Genomic DNA, 14694 nt, shown 5'->3' on the forward strand with positions numbered 1-14694 from the left:
GAACGCTGGCCGCCATCTGCTCATGCGCAGTAGCAGAAAGAACGCCGCTTGTTTGGGATGCAGAGCGCCTTTTGTTGATCCCGCGGCGGGGCAGAGCGGCGCTAGGACCCGGCGGACCCGGCTCGCACGCGGGTTTTTCCTCCTCCTCCAGAGAAAGAGCGATGGCGGCCCGTTAGCGGCGCGTGCAGGCGGCGGGGCTGGGACTGCGCCGAACGCACCGGGGCCATGGGGGGCGGCGCGGCCTGGCCCCCTGCGTGAGGCGCGCCAGGCCCGCGCGTCCCCTCCGAGCGCGGTGCGGCCCTGTGGCGGCGAAGGTCGCCTGCCCTCCTCCCGCCGGGCCGGTGCCGGCGCATCCCCCCAGGCCAGGGCGCGGCGGCCATGGCCACCGAGCTGGAGCCCCCTGCCTCGGGCGCGGCGCCGCTGGAGGCGGAGGAGGACGAGGAGCACTGGTTGTACGGGGGTAGGTAGCCGGGCGGCGGCCGTGCCTAACGCCGAGTCGCCACGGGGGATGCGCTGTGCGAGATGGTCCCCTGCGCCCGAGCACCCCTCGGCGGGTGGGCAGGGCGCGGGGTCTGTCCGCACTGCACCTCCCCCAGGCTCCGGCTCGGCTTTGGGCCCAGCCCGCCCACAGTAACCAGCCTGAGTGGGGCCAGCAAGCGCTCATGGCCCTGCTGGGGGGTGGGTCCCAGCCCCTGTCGTTTGGCGGTGTGGACGCAACTCAAGCCGCAGACCCGAGTCTATATAGTGCAGTGTGGACATGTTAGTGCAGCTGTGAGACTGGGGTCTAGCTATTGTAGAGCCAGGCTTAATAATACAGTGTGGATGTGCAAGTACAGGCTTGGAAACACAGAGTCCATAGACCAAGGTTTGTAACGCTGTGTAGGCATAACCTATGAAAGCCCTCACTAGTTAGAAGGCAAAGTAAACTAGGATAGAGCACAGGCACTCTCCAGATTATGGTCTTCCTTCCCCCGAGCTTCTGAGCAGCCACATCACCTTCTCCTACTGGAGAGGTGATGGAGTTGACTAATGGCTGTGTAGGTTTATCTGGGAGCCTCTCCATACCCAACCAGTACATGCCTATGTGATGGTCTTGTATTAGATTCCACTGACCATTGCAAGATTTTATGTCGGGAGTGGAATAGAGATCATGGGTTGTGGCACTGCTGGTAGACCACAATCAAGAGAAAGACTCTTACCTAATTAACCTGTCTAATCTATCAGTTTTAGGTTTTTTTCTACAGACTCCATGGGGTTTCTATAGATTTTTCTCCTTCCCTTTGCTGACGTTTGTGTGTATGTACACACATACGCCCCATTAATTTGCCTTACTTTGTTGTCCTAGCCATTATGTGGGATACTACTGTCATCCTTTACTGGGTTATGTCTGTTTCAGATTGTAAACTCCTTCAGGGTAGAAACTTGTTACTTTCAGTTGTTTGCAAAGGGCTAGATGGCACTAAATCAATAAAACTAAGTCTGAATCCACTACCTAAGCTGGGTGAGCTGGAGTGGGAGTTGACCTTCCATCAGAATTTTTTTCTTCTGTCACAGTCTTTGATGCCGTTTAATACAGTATAGCATTTTTTGGCTTGTATATGATCACTTTTTAACAGTAATAGGCTAATGAAGAATGAAATGGGGCAGAATGAAACTCTAATAGCAAGACATTGGCGTGCATAATAACTTTTAAAATCTGTCAGGTAAATGCATATTTGGGCCCCAGTTCTGTCACTGGATTGATGCAAGTGGACCCCTGTGCCACTTCGGGCTCTATATGTATCCAAGTGAAGGGTCAGAGCCTGGGTTTGCTGGCAGAGCATTCTTGGAACAGTTACCAGGCATCTTTTTCAATGCATCCATCACTCCATGCGTTTCCTACCATTGTGAGACCTTAAATTTTTTTTGTCAATTAAGGTCAGTATATTTTCTGGTCTTTTGATTTTTGCTTTGAAAACTTTTTGACTTGAGGTCCTGTTCACACATTTTTTTCTGTGGGAAAGAGACCAGGCTAGGTGGGAAGACTCTTGGAACCAAGATCCATACCTGGCTTGATAGGTGCCTTTATTCATTCTGTTGCATAATCTGGGGTCTGGCATTCAAAGGCCTTTTTTAATTCTGTCAGTTGTCAAGGATGTGTAATCTTACTTTTTCATTGCTTTATTTCATATTGAGCTTTGCTTGGAAATAAACATTACTTATAATGTGTGTGTGTGTATATATATATCTATATATGGAGAGAGAGAGAGAGAGAGAGTTTTTCCCAAAAGGCCCAGACTGTGTTATAAGTTCTGATCTCTTTGGTTTTTGATTTCATATGTTATTTTTATCATATTTGCAGATGACACCACTGGTAAGCAAGAAGATGGACCAATTGCAAGGTAAGTCTGTAAACTAGTCACTCATAATAACTGTATCTGCTGGAGGGGGGAACTCTGTCTCAGCATCAGGCCTATAATTCCTAGATACCTTGAGCCTAGTTTCAGATCTTGACAGTCAACTCATCCCCTTGCATCGCAACAAATTGAGTTGTGTGAACCTTACTGTTCGGACATCTTTTGGATGAGACCTTCAAAAACCAGTTCTGTGGTGATATGAAAAGTTACACTGGATCCTTAATAAGATTAGAGGATTCTCCCGGTATCCTTGACCAAAATATCCCCCTCCCTCCCCACTATACTTGTGCAGTATGGTATGCACCAGCTGTGCCTTCCTCCACCCCAGAGGTGTCTGCATTTGAATATTTTTTGTATATGTATGTATGATAGGAATTTCAGGATTGTTGTACACCCGCCATAAACTGGAGTTCAGGGTGCTCAGAAACACAGAAAATGTAGCCCAGTGTTTGCTGCACTTTGGGACCATTATGAATATTATCCTCTTTGGAGCAAGTATCTTCATTCAACCAATATGAACACACACAAGCAAACTGTGGACTATCTTATTGCGCTTAGCAAATGTAATATCAACTATCCCTCATGACAAGGACAGTCTCTGATTTTAGACATAAATGTACTGCTAACCTACATAAATAGAGTTCTTGTCTCTTTATGATTTACATGAGATTATCAGAAATGCTCCATAAGATAAAGTAGCTACATCCTTCAATTTATTAATGTTTGCAAATCACTTTAAAACCTTGACTGCAAAGTATTATTATTATTATTATTTGCTTCCTGCTCTTATTTTTCTTATAGTCCTCATTTTGAGTCTTTGTCTCATATATAAACTTTGTATGGATTGTGAGATGTGCCAACAAGATGATTATTTGCTAGACTCTTTGTTAACCATTGAAATTCCAGTATGATGTTCTCTCTGAATACGTTGACTATTTGTGGGAAGACAGTGTACACAAATTACATGTATTCAGTATCTCTTGACATTCCTTGATGCAGAGGATTTTGTGAAATTATAGCAGTGCTGTAAAAGGGGCTGTTTTATCCCTGGCACAAAGGGTTATGTTGGGATTCAGGGGGTGGAAATAAAATGCCCAGGACTATTGCCAACATAAAAGCGATGACACTAGTCCTGTCAAAGTGATTATTTGTTCTCGTCTTAAAACTGTAGGAAAGTGGCTGTTACTTTATAGATGTGTACTTGAACTTTAAATTCACAAATTGTAATACGCATCCACAGATACTTCCTGTGATTTGAAGCTGAAGGTAACATTTGTTGCTTTTCTTTAATTCAGTGCTGGCTGATCAATGATCTTGAATTCTGAGACAATTCTGTGGTTTGAGATCAATGCTCTTAATTGCTTTTGATTTGGTAAAAAGAATGCCAGAGGTTTTGGGGAGCCATCTGTGGCAATTTCCTCCAGTGGTACTTCTCTTTATCTTTCCACAATGACTTGATGCCCGTGACCTTGGAGTTGTTGTGGAGTCTGATCTTTTTGAAGCCTGTTATGCTAATTTGGTAATTGAAGTGCTTTTGCTACCACCTCAGGAATTTGACCATACTGGTACCTATGCTTACTAGGACAGCTGCTGAAATCTTTGTCTGTACTTTTGTTTAATCTTGGCTTGATTACTGCAATTCTTTCTTTGTGAAACTTTTCACTACCTCTCCTCCAACATGACTGTGCAACTGATAAAGAATTCATTTAGGCTGCTTGCCCAGGTCTCTCTGTCTCTTCACAATCTTGTCTTCCTAGCCTCCTAATAAGAGAGCTTCACTAGTTTCCAAAACTGCAGTGGGTTGACTTTTATTTTATTTGATTCTTGGTAATCACTTCCAAGATTTTGTATTGCTGGGCTCCATTATGTCAATGTGATCTTTGGCTTCCTTGTTTAGAAGCTGTTTTGTGCAGCCTCTGAAATGGCTTTAATCTGTTCAGTGTGTGGCCTCTGTGTGTCATGTGTTTGCAGGATCTAACCCCAAAGGGAGCAAACACTCACTAGCAGGCATGGTGCTTATCCCCATGAGTATCTTCATTGACTTCAGTGGGAGTACCCCCAGTAATAAGCTTTGCTCAGATGTAAGTGTTGGCATGTTTGGGCTCTTGAGTCCTCAGTTAAATTAACTTTAAAAAAAAGGATTCTATTAGAATTTCAAAATAACTCTTCCAGTTCCATGGCTAAGTATGCCGCCTTCTGATTTTTAGTTCCATAACACGTAAGGTACATATGATTTTTGTTGGACTGGCTTGTTTGGAAAATACAATAAACAATACTAACATTTGCTCCACAATCTTTAGTTAACAGAATAAATCTGAAAGTGCAATAATGGATATTAGGATTAATTTACAATGAATAAGGAAATGGGATGGTCTGTGGGATTGTTAAATTACCTGTCCTTTAATCTCCAGGTAACTGGTTAAAATTCAGCCCAAGTCCTTAATAACTGAATGTTGTTAATGTTTGGTGGCTTGTAGAAAGGGAATCAACTGATCTTGATCTAATTCCTATTGGGCAGGGGTCCTCTTCACTTAAAAATGCCTATATAATTGGCACTCTTGTTGGCAGTCTCAGGGAAAGGCCAAGGATTGAATGGGCTATGGAGACTGAACCATCTTCTTACCCTTAGAAGTAGTGGGGTTGAGGCACACTGGGAATCTTTCAGAGCTGCTGCAAGTGCCTTAGCTGATCTGTGGATAAATAAGTGTTTGGTGTGCAAGGCTGCCCATCTGGCATCCTTCAGGAACTCTAAATTGCCTTTCACCAATAAAAGCAAAACCTGCTGAGATTGAATTTGAGCGAACTACTCTACTACCAGTCACCAGAATCAAATATATCTCTTGGTAAAACTATGATCAGAATGTTATCTTGATTCTGTACTGATGGGCACTTTGGAAACATGAATAGGTCGCTCCATGAGTCAATTGTATTTATTGTGGTCTGTTATATTTGGTAGACATGCAGAATCTTCTCATCCTTTGCAAGATGCTCCTCAGGAGAGCCGGCCTGTCACTGGTGAAGACCGAGAGATGTCACAACATGTATGTGTTACAGCTATAACTGCTGGATGTGGCTATTGCAATGCAGTGCATGTTCACTCCTTGTAAATGTTGGTGTATAACAAGGCTCAAGTAAAAAGGGGGCTACTATTTGTCATCTTAAATATAGCTTATTACACCTATACTATAACAACTTATTAATTAGCAATTCTGGGTGCTAATTACAGCATGTAGTTTTTCTACCTAAAATGCCTGTGGTCAGAGTATTAGGTGTTGGGATTGCCAAGGTCTACTTCTGACTCAACCATTGATTCCTTGGATTACTCATTTTGAACCTCTCAACTCCTCTGTACCTTAATTTCTCTGGCCTTGATTCAGGATCGCATCCCACTGAAATTGGTGAGAGTTAACCACATGCTTAAAGTTTATATGTATGCTTAAGCACTTGCCTGAATCAGAGCCTAATGTGCAAAACTGGTGTAGTAACACTCCCAGGCAACCCCAAAGGGCTGTGGTGGGAGTTAAAGTTTGAAAATAGTTCGGACATCGTTGGATGAAAGGTGAAACAATATTTATTTATTTTATTGTGGTTTTTAAAAAAAATATTGATTATTAACCAAGTGGAAAAGGATGTCTTTGTAACAGAATCATTCTTCCTAATTTGTACTACTTTATTGAGCTTTTAAGACTTGCGTTCTCATCCAGGTGAATTTCTTGGGTGTAAGTATCAATGAGTCCCCATGTGTCTGTGTTACTGTTAGGCCCCTCCGAGTGGTGAAGATGATGAGGAAGACAGTGATAGCGACAGTGATGATGATGATGTGAAAGTTACCATTGGCAACATTAAAACAGGAGCACCATCGTACATGTATGTATTTCTGGTTACAGTGCCTGTTGTTTGTTTTAATAACCAACTTTCTTCTTATCATTATGATTCAGGGGGAAAAAAGCAGTTGATCTTACTATTTTAAGAGGCAGGGAGTTTAATGGCTAGTGCCCGTTTCTGGCATTGGCTTGCTGGGTGACCCATCTGTAAAATGAGGCTAATACTCCACATGTCAACTGCCATCATGTTGAATAATTAATATTGGTGGAGCACTTGACTGAGTGAAATAGAAGGTGGGAAGTAGTGCAAGTTCTTAAAATTACTTTAATTCTTGAGGTTTTGTTGAATTTAAATGAAGAATCCAGCTAAACAGCAGATGAATTAAATAGAAGCCCTGAATTCATTAATTGTTTCAGCTGTCCAATTCTTCACAGCTGAGGTATGGTGAGACCAGATTTGCAAACCAGCCACCTGTCACTGAGATGGTTAAGAATCTGAGTCTGAATAACATTTACTATTCTGTATTAGATGGAAATAAGGGGGCAGCATTTCTGGTTGCTGCTGGCAACCATCATCTTAAGGAAACCTTTTACCTGTTCATTGCAGCATATTCTAATCCTTCGCTGCAAGGATAACTCCCCTCTGCTTTTGCAGGAAGGGTTTGGGGTCTAATGGTTCATTCTAAAGAGCGATGCCCCATTCATCCAATCGCTGATTCCTTAGAATTTTCCAAACATCCTTTTCTGGATTCTGTGTTTTTCATTGTGAACCAGAGTGCTCCCTTCCTTTCTCATATTCTGTACAGACTTGCTGCTACAATTCTTTCCCCCATTGCCCAGCTCCATCCTAATTCTTAATCACGAGTATGCTGTCTGGCAGGATGATACCTACCAACATTGGGGAAATCATCAGGCTCTGCTTCTGAGTCCAGACAAATCTCGTGTGTTGCTGCTTATCTCAATGTACACTGCTGGATATCCACTTCAGTATGCTGCCCGCTCCACCATCAATAGCTTTACATGAACCGTGCAATCTAATTTTTAAAATAATGGAGTCTTAAGTAATATAAATCACAAAGACGCTTCAGATAAGGCAAAGGCCATTGTTGGTTGGAACAACTCTTTATGTTTTTCCAGTCTGCTGGGATATATTGAGGCTAGCACGTACAACAAAAAATCCAACCCATATATTGAGATACTGATGCAAATCTCTTCTCATTCTTTTCTGTCTAGGGGGACTCCTATGAATCTAAACTTAAAAACAGGTAGAGGCTATGGAACATCCTCTTCAGGTATTAATCATAATAATAAAATTTATTTTACCATCTGTATTTTGGGGTATTTCAAACTTCCTGCACAGGGTTTTTGCTGAAGTCTCTGGCATGAATGGCTGGACCAGCTAAAAATATTGCTTACTCTAATTGCACACAACCCTCAAAAAAGAGAATCTTCTTTAAAGCAATAGTGAGCTCCGTGCAGTGAGTTTCTTAAAGATTAGTGGCTGGCTGGGGAGAATTGATGGCCCAGCATGTGTTGGAGGAACAGCCAGCTGGTAATTGATCACCTGGAAATGCCAGGCAGCCAGGTTGTAATTGCTGTTTTAAACTGAAAATGGAAAAAAAGACAATCCCTGTGTAACACAGCATCTGTTCAGGACAGGATGTTACTAGAGAATTAATGCTTGGGGCTGGATTCTACTATCCTTGCTTGCACTGAGTGTTGCCTCACTGCATGAGTAGGCTTACTGAGATCAGTGGGGCTACTTGCAGTGCAAGATATTAATCACCAGGAGTAAGGGCAGAAGACTCTGGCCCTTGACCATTAACTAATCAGTTGGCTGGAATCAGCCCTCAGTACCTCATTCAGTTTTATATTCTACATCATATGTTGGGTTTAAAATATCTCTGCAATATGTCCTCTCCCCTTTTACCCCTCTTTTCCTTTCTCTATGGGAGATTGTCTTTTTGCAATCCCTATTTTCCCTTTTCCCAGTCCCTTTGTGGTGATTATCTTCCCTCTGGCTGAGGAGAACTGAGGAGATGTAGTTGCCTCCAAAGTCTTTTTCTTGCAACTTGCTGAGCACCAGGGACTCCCATTGGCTCCAGTGGTTTGTTGGCATATTGTAAAATCAAGCCCAAAGCTAACATTAAAAGTAGACCTGTCTGCATCTGTTGTGGGGGGAGGGGGATTGTACTGAATGATCTTGAGAAAAGTTAATATTTTCTTCTGAGCTAAATCTCATAGTTGCCTAAATGGCTTATTTGGTTCATCTACAGTGCTGGTATTTTGAGGGTATTTTTTTCTTTGCCTCCCAGCTCTCCAGGTTTAGTAGCTATAACACCATGGCCATCTATTCACAAATCACTGAAAGTTGTTTTTATACTAGAAAGTTAGATCTGGTTACATTGAGAAATAGACAGATGCAGAGCTGATGTTAAATTCATAGCAGATAATAGCTATTTTAAACTGAATAATTCGCTCATCAAATTGGTGGATTAGAAGCATTGCATTAAAAGCGGTAACAATTTCTCTCTCTTCAAAGCCAAGTTGCAGCCCAAAGGTATTGATCTAGATGCCACAGGGAATATAAATGGATTGCCTGTAATAGAAGTGGATTTAGATTCGTTTGAAGACAAACCGTGGCGGAAACCAGGTGGGGCCTCAAAGTTTCTTGTGGTAAATATTTTCTGCAGTTCTGTTTTATTTTGCTTTTCATGCATAGTTTCTGTCAAAGTGTTGCTGCCATGAGGGATGGAGGGAGAAATCCTGATCAACCTCTGACTCCTGTTCTGAGCAATTAGTGATGCTAACTAGAGTTACTGAGCCATGTATCAATTTCAGCAGTGATCAGAAGAAATTGGGCTAGACTTGTATTCTGTTTCTTACTTTCCTAAAGAAAAGTAGCTGGTCTTTATATTCAACCTCTGTTTCCTAAAACATGTGACTCTGGTAGCAGTATAAAAGCATTTGGCCAAATCCTGAAGTCAGTTGGACTTTTTGTTATTAACTTCAGTGGGATCAGGATTTGGCTGTAGGTGAGAGGTGGTCTACTCTTGATGCACAGCCACTGGCATGCTTTAGCCCATCATGGCTGAACTCAAGGACACTCCTTGTGCAGCCTTGTCATTGCTCCTCCTTTGGAATGTCAGCACTTCAGTTGGGAAGTACCAGGTGCATGAAGGAGCATGGGGATGGATAGTTTGTTCTTAGCAAGTTAGCATTCAACCACATAATTCCCGTTGTCAGTGGGAGTTGGGGCGTAATCAATGTATATTGTTAAGGAAAGCAATCAAACTCAGTTCTTGACAGGTACATCTCTAATGTGAATTGATGCATCAAAAAAGCCACCAAACAATCCAGTAAGGAAAATAACTTGATTTACACATTGGAAGGAGATATTGGTTGTTTCCTGCCAGTGTGCAACAGGGCAAGAGTCTCTGAGTCAGAAGACGGGTTCTGCTCCAGGGTCTGCCACTGGCTAACTGTGTGACCTGGGCGAGTTACTCTCCATGCCTCAGCTTGTCTCTGTATTATGTGGATAATGATACTCACCTTTGTAGAACGCTGAGATCTATAGATAAAAATTGCTATGTAACATGCTAAGATGAAAATATGGGAAGTTTCTTTTATCTTCTGTTTCTATTGGTTTTGTATTGTGGAGTTTTCTACATTAAAGTGACTCTTATATACAAACTATAAAATGCTTGAAGTGAAGTCTTTCTATTTTTCAGCTGTGTTTCAGACAAAATAACTAAAGGCCAGAGAGATCCAAACACTTATTACAGCACCCGTGCAAAATTGGCATGAAAATCTATTAGTCTTGGCATAAAGTCCACTCACTTGCTCCTTCATATAATGGCGGGGAGCTAATATTTTACTTGCCCTTTAAAAATATGATTCTGCTGTGTAAGTAGTGTTTTTGGAAGGCGGCGCATGAGATGTTTGATACATCTCACCCACCTGAGATGAAGGGCAGTAGGAGACACAATGGAAAATTCAAATCACTGTTACTTTTTTCAAAGTATTGAGCAGTAAGCACTTTGTGATGAATGGGTGTTGGTGTAGATGTAAATAGAAAATGTATCCTTTTCTTCTGCAGGGGATTTGACTACGAAGTGAAAGAGAGACTAGGAAGAGAAGAAGTTAGGAAAGAACAGAATTAGAGCAGTGATACCAGTAAAGTTGAGAGATGCGAGCGTGGGGATTATTATTGTCCTGCTGACCCATCTCTGGACCAGGAATGATCCACGTAGTCATAAAATAATATTGATTTGAAGTATGAATTGAGGTAAAATTAAAGCACAAGCTCGGCCCATATTCTTTGTGCTACTTCAGTAGCCTCTTCCTGGGCAGCCTTCTGGGCTATGTCCTAGACAACAAGATCAATCAGCAAGATAGTCTCTCCTTAATAAGCCGGGGAGGGGAAGGAAACTTCACACCATCAAAGCATGAATCAAGGAGCAAAATCTGATCCAATGAAGCTGATGTGTAAATTTCATGTTGCTAAGCCTGAGTTGGAATTCGTCTGCCATTGGGGTGCATCAGGAAAAGTGGCTGGCAGGAGGGTGTAAGAAAGTATAAGGTCAAAATCCTGACCGTATCATGGCCAGATAGTCTTAGCTGAAACTCAAGGGCTTAAACTAGGATTTGTTGTTTTACAGTTGGTCAAGCTAGAAATACCTTTATAATGGGAATGTTGAGGGACTTTTTAACCATGCTAGGAGGTGCTTCTATATTACACTGCTGTGGAGTTATGCCTTGATACAATTTCATAAAATTATTCACAAGTGATAGACAGAACCCTTAAATCGTCACCAATGTCATAGCGGGTTAATACACATTGAGAGACCTCAGTTCAAATCCTGGCTGGGATCACAACTGAACAATAAGTCTGTGTGCTTTAAGACATGTTATAAAGGTTGCAGTTTAACACAGTGGGCAGGCCCTGATGTAGAGAATCTCTAATCAGAACGGCAAAGGGCAGTCCAGCTCAGAATAGAAAAGCATTGGTAGAGCTAAGGTGGAAAAAAATCTCTGTGCCACTGACACAGTTTTCATCACCACTAAACTCCTCCATAAAATTATAAAAGGACTAATACAGGATATCACTCTGAAAAACTAAATTGCTGAAGAACTGTCTGTGAATTCACATAAGTTCTCTCTCTTACAATATCCTGAATTTGTGTTGAACCTTGCATCCAAAGGGTTCCAGAGCACTTCATATTTTGGCCCCTACTAAGAAGTGCCCACCTCTTATGAGGAATGCAACAGTTTTGAAACTCTCACCAACGCTATACAAAGTTCAGAACAGAAAGTGAAGAACAACCCCATGTTTAATTCTCTATTGGAAATTTTAAACTCTCCATGTAAGCGCTTCAGGAGCGATTTGAGAGTGCACATGTTCTCCGAGTTGCTCTGTTGATTTGTGGCTTCATTTTCAGGTGCTGACCTTTCTGATTACTTTAATTATGGATTCAATGAAGAAACATGGAAAGCTTATTGTGAGAAACAGCGACGGCTTCAGCTTGGACTGGATCCCTCTCCACCTATCAGCAGTGAGAATAAGATCACAGTAAGTAACCTGCTATCCAGTGTGTGGGTGCAGCACAGAAGCGTGCTCATTTTGTGGGCACATAAGTGCAAGTCTAAAAATGAAAGCTGGTTTAGAAATGTGATCCTGGAATGTTAACTGAAAGGCAAGCTGTCAAGAATGATGGACCTAAACATTTTTTTAGTGGAGGTGACATTTTTAATTCTCCCCCCAGCTAATTAATTGTTCTCTTGCCTGGTTGAATGACGCACTCTAGCAAACATGGAGATTGTTGACATGATGGCAAATAAAAAATCCCCTGGGATGGTGAGATTTAGGTGTATTCCCAAAGAAGCCTGTGCCCTCAAGATTGTCTGGCTGTGGAGCTGGGCTGGTAACACTGCCAAAGCCCTCAAGTTGGTGGATCCTGTGTGTATGAATTTAGTGCTGGTGAGAGGTGTAGAGTTGACAGACCATTGACTTAAGTCTGATCTGAGGAGCCAACTGTGATGCGAGGGGCATTGTTTTCCTGGCCTATTCGCTTCTTGGTATCTCTGCCGAGACTTCACCAGTTTTGTTGCCACTTCTTGTGATGTGGACTCCTGTTCACCATGGCCACCAAACTCATTTCACATGGGCCACCGAATGGCCCTCAGATGGTAACAGCTTTTGGTCACTTGGCAGAATTTGAATGGGTGAGCTAGAGGTAAAAGCCTCCATATCCAATTTCCAGTTCCCTGAATTAAGGACTGGAAAAACAGGACCACAGTCAGGTTAGGTATACCTTGAGGCTTCTAATGGGAATTAAAAATGGGGACAGTAGGCCAAGAATGGAAAAGGCATTTAACTTGCAAAACTGTGAGATTGGATCTTTATTTTGCGTGAACCTTGTCATCCAGTTGGATCATTGCAGATGAATGTTCTGCTTTGCTTCCACACTGGAGCCTCTTTCACCTATGAAGAGCAGATCTTCATGACTTATAACTCAGCTGGTAACCAGATCGAGATCTTTTTATTCTTTAGGTTCAGCAAGGAAGGACAGGAAATGCAGAGAAAGAGCCAGAGAACAACATTATCAAAACGGAATTCAAAACTGACTTTGTGGCTCTGATAGGAGGGCGGATGAAGGCTGGGCCTCCACCTAATAGGTAAGGGAGCATATGGAAACTGCATTGGAGTTCTCTATTTGAATGCATTAAATAATGGATCAAGTGAGATCCTGCTATTTCTTTGTCTGAGTCTCTTATGGACCCCAAACAAGGCGGCGACTTTTAAATTATATTGGGTGTTACCCTGAAATTCAATAGTTATCACTCTCCCCAATGACACTCTGCTGTGTAGTTGTGGAACCCCCCCATCTCCATTTCCCTACCCTGTTGGTGTCCCCAGTGTTGCACTGTGTGGGTAGATAGGCCTGGTGCCATGCTGCATGGTCCCAGCCTTACAAAGGGGAGCTTTGCAGGGAAAGGCTAAGACAAGGAAGTCTTCCTACTATGGAGCTTCCCCTTGTTGGGCTGCTGGTTCTTCCAGAGCCTGGTCCAACTTCCATAGAAGTCAATAAGTCATTCCGTTGCCTTTAACCAGAGCTGGCTCAGGCCTTGGTAACGGCCAAGAGGAGCTACTTGGTATTTGAACTGCCTGCTCTGCAGCTAGCATGAGTTACAAATGCTATCAGTTGGATCAGTTTGGTGTTTTTTCCCTTGAATGTAAATGGTTTAAAGCCTAGACAAAGTAAAATGGCTTTTAGTAATTCTAACTGGAAACCTGTACTGGACAACAGTCGCCTTCCTGACAGAATGGCTCTGATTATTTTTATAAGGCGCTTTGGGAAACCTGGTTACAGGAAACCAAAGCAGATTTTTCTTTCTTTTTTTTTTTTTTTTTTTTTTTTTAAACTCCATGTTTTGCACACCTCTGCTGATCATACCTAGGAACCAGTCCTGCACCTGTGTCTCACGCTTTTCAGTGGAGAGTTTGAGTAGAATGAGAAGAGAGGATCCCTGGGTTAGCTCTGAATTATTCAGAGCTGGATTAAATTAATTATTCTGGATTAAAAGAACGTTAAAGTTCCAATTTATTCATTTCTGTCTAAGCAATTAGTTGTGTGTTTTTGCATTTCACACCTTCTCAACAAAGAAATCAGACTGATCAGCTTTACTTTCCAGCTCTCGCATGTGATGCTATTCTTTCTAATGTCTGTGCAAATCCAACCTGCTCCTACTGAAATTAATGAAAACTTTTCTTATTGGGCTTTGTAAAGTTCCTTTTTCTTTAAGAAAATACATTCTAGCCCTAATACATTTAGTAGTGTCCAATTTAACATGGAATCAATATTGGCTTTATCTAGAGATTAAAATCAATGTGTTTAAATACGTTTGGTGCTATAGACACAGCACGTCTCTCTGTTGGCACTAGAATACATGCCATGAAATTGGACATCTGTTGTACTACTGTATCTCAAAAATCAGCAGGTTGTGTTTGCAAAGTCTTGTTTCCAATGACAGTGGAAATGGGAAGGACAGTAAATTTCACTAGTTTTCTGTTGTTTAGCTCTGGCCCTTCCGTAACTTGCTTGTCCCACAGTAGAAGGTGTTAGGTGTGATCCTACTTCTCTCTGGTTGGATTGCAGCAGAAGCTGACTATGGCGGTGCTGCTTGCAATGGCTTTGTCAGGCGAAAGATGCAGAAGTCACAACCTGGGGGGGGATGCAAAAGTTAATAGGATCCCATTATTTGGAGTCAAGTATCCTTTATTGTTAGTTAAAATACTGTGAACTCTTTTTAGTAAATGACTTCAACAGTTAATTAAAAGCTCATGTGGCTTTCCAGTAAAGCCAGACTGAAATTTCCTGGTGGAGTTTCACTAAGGCCTTGGCTACACTTGCAGATGTACAGCGCTGTGAATTAAACCTGACTTCGTGCAGCTGAGTAGGGAGAGCGCTGCA

At 42.2% G+C, this 14694-nt stretch overlaps 1 protein-coding gene across 5 annotated transcripts in view; it reads left to right on the forward strand.

Moving 5' to 3' along the window:
* The first annotated feature begins 127 nt into the window (after positions 1-127).
* LOC101937540 (pre-mRNA 3'-end-processing factor FIP1-like) overlaps positions 128-14694 on the forward strand; it is a 36502-nt gene continuing 21935 nt past the window's right edge. The window contains exons 1-9 of one of the 5 annotated variants that reach the window (XM_065557259.1): positions 401-460; positions 2342-2381; positions 3637-3662; positions 5353-5437; positions 6157-6263; positions 7454-7512; positions 8763-8873; positions 11662-11792; positions 12774-12898. In XM_065557259.1, coding sequence (XP_065413331.1) covers positions 5426-5437; positions 6157-6263; positions 7454-7512; positions 8763-8873; positions 11662-11792; positions 12774-12898 — 545 coding nt within the window. In that variant the 5' untranslated portion in view covers positions 401-460; positions 2342-2381; positions 3637-3662; positions 5353-5425. The other 4 variants (XM_065557260.1, XM_005291764.5, XR_010590426.1 and 1 more) reach the window with 4 other exon arrangements.

Source organism: Chrysemys picta, chromosome 9 (assembly GCF_011386835.1).
Source record: "Chrysemys picta bellii isolate R12L10 chromosome 9, ASM1138683v2, whole genome shotgun sequence".
Classification (NCBI taxonomy): domain Eukaryota; kingdom Metazoa; phylum Chordata; order Testudines; family Emydidae; genus Chrysemys; species Chrysemys picta.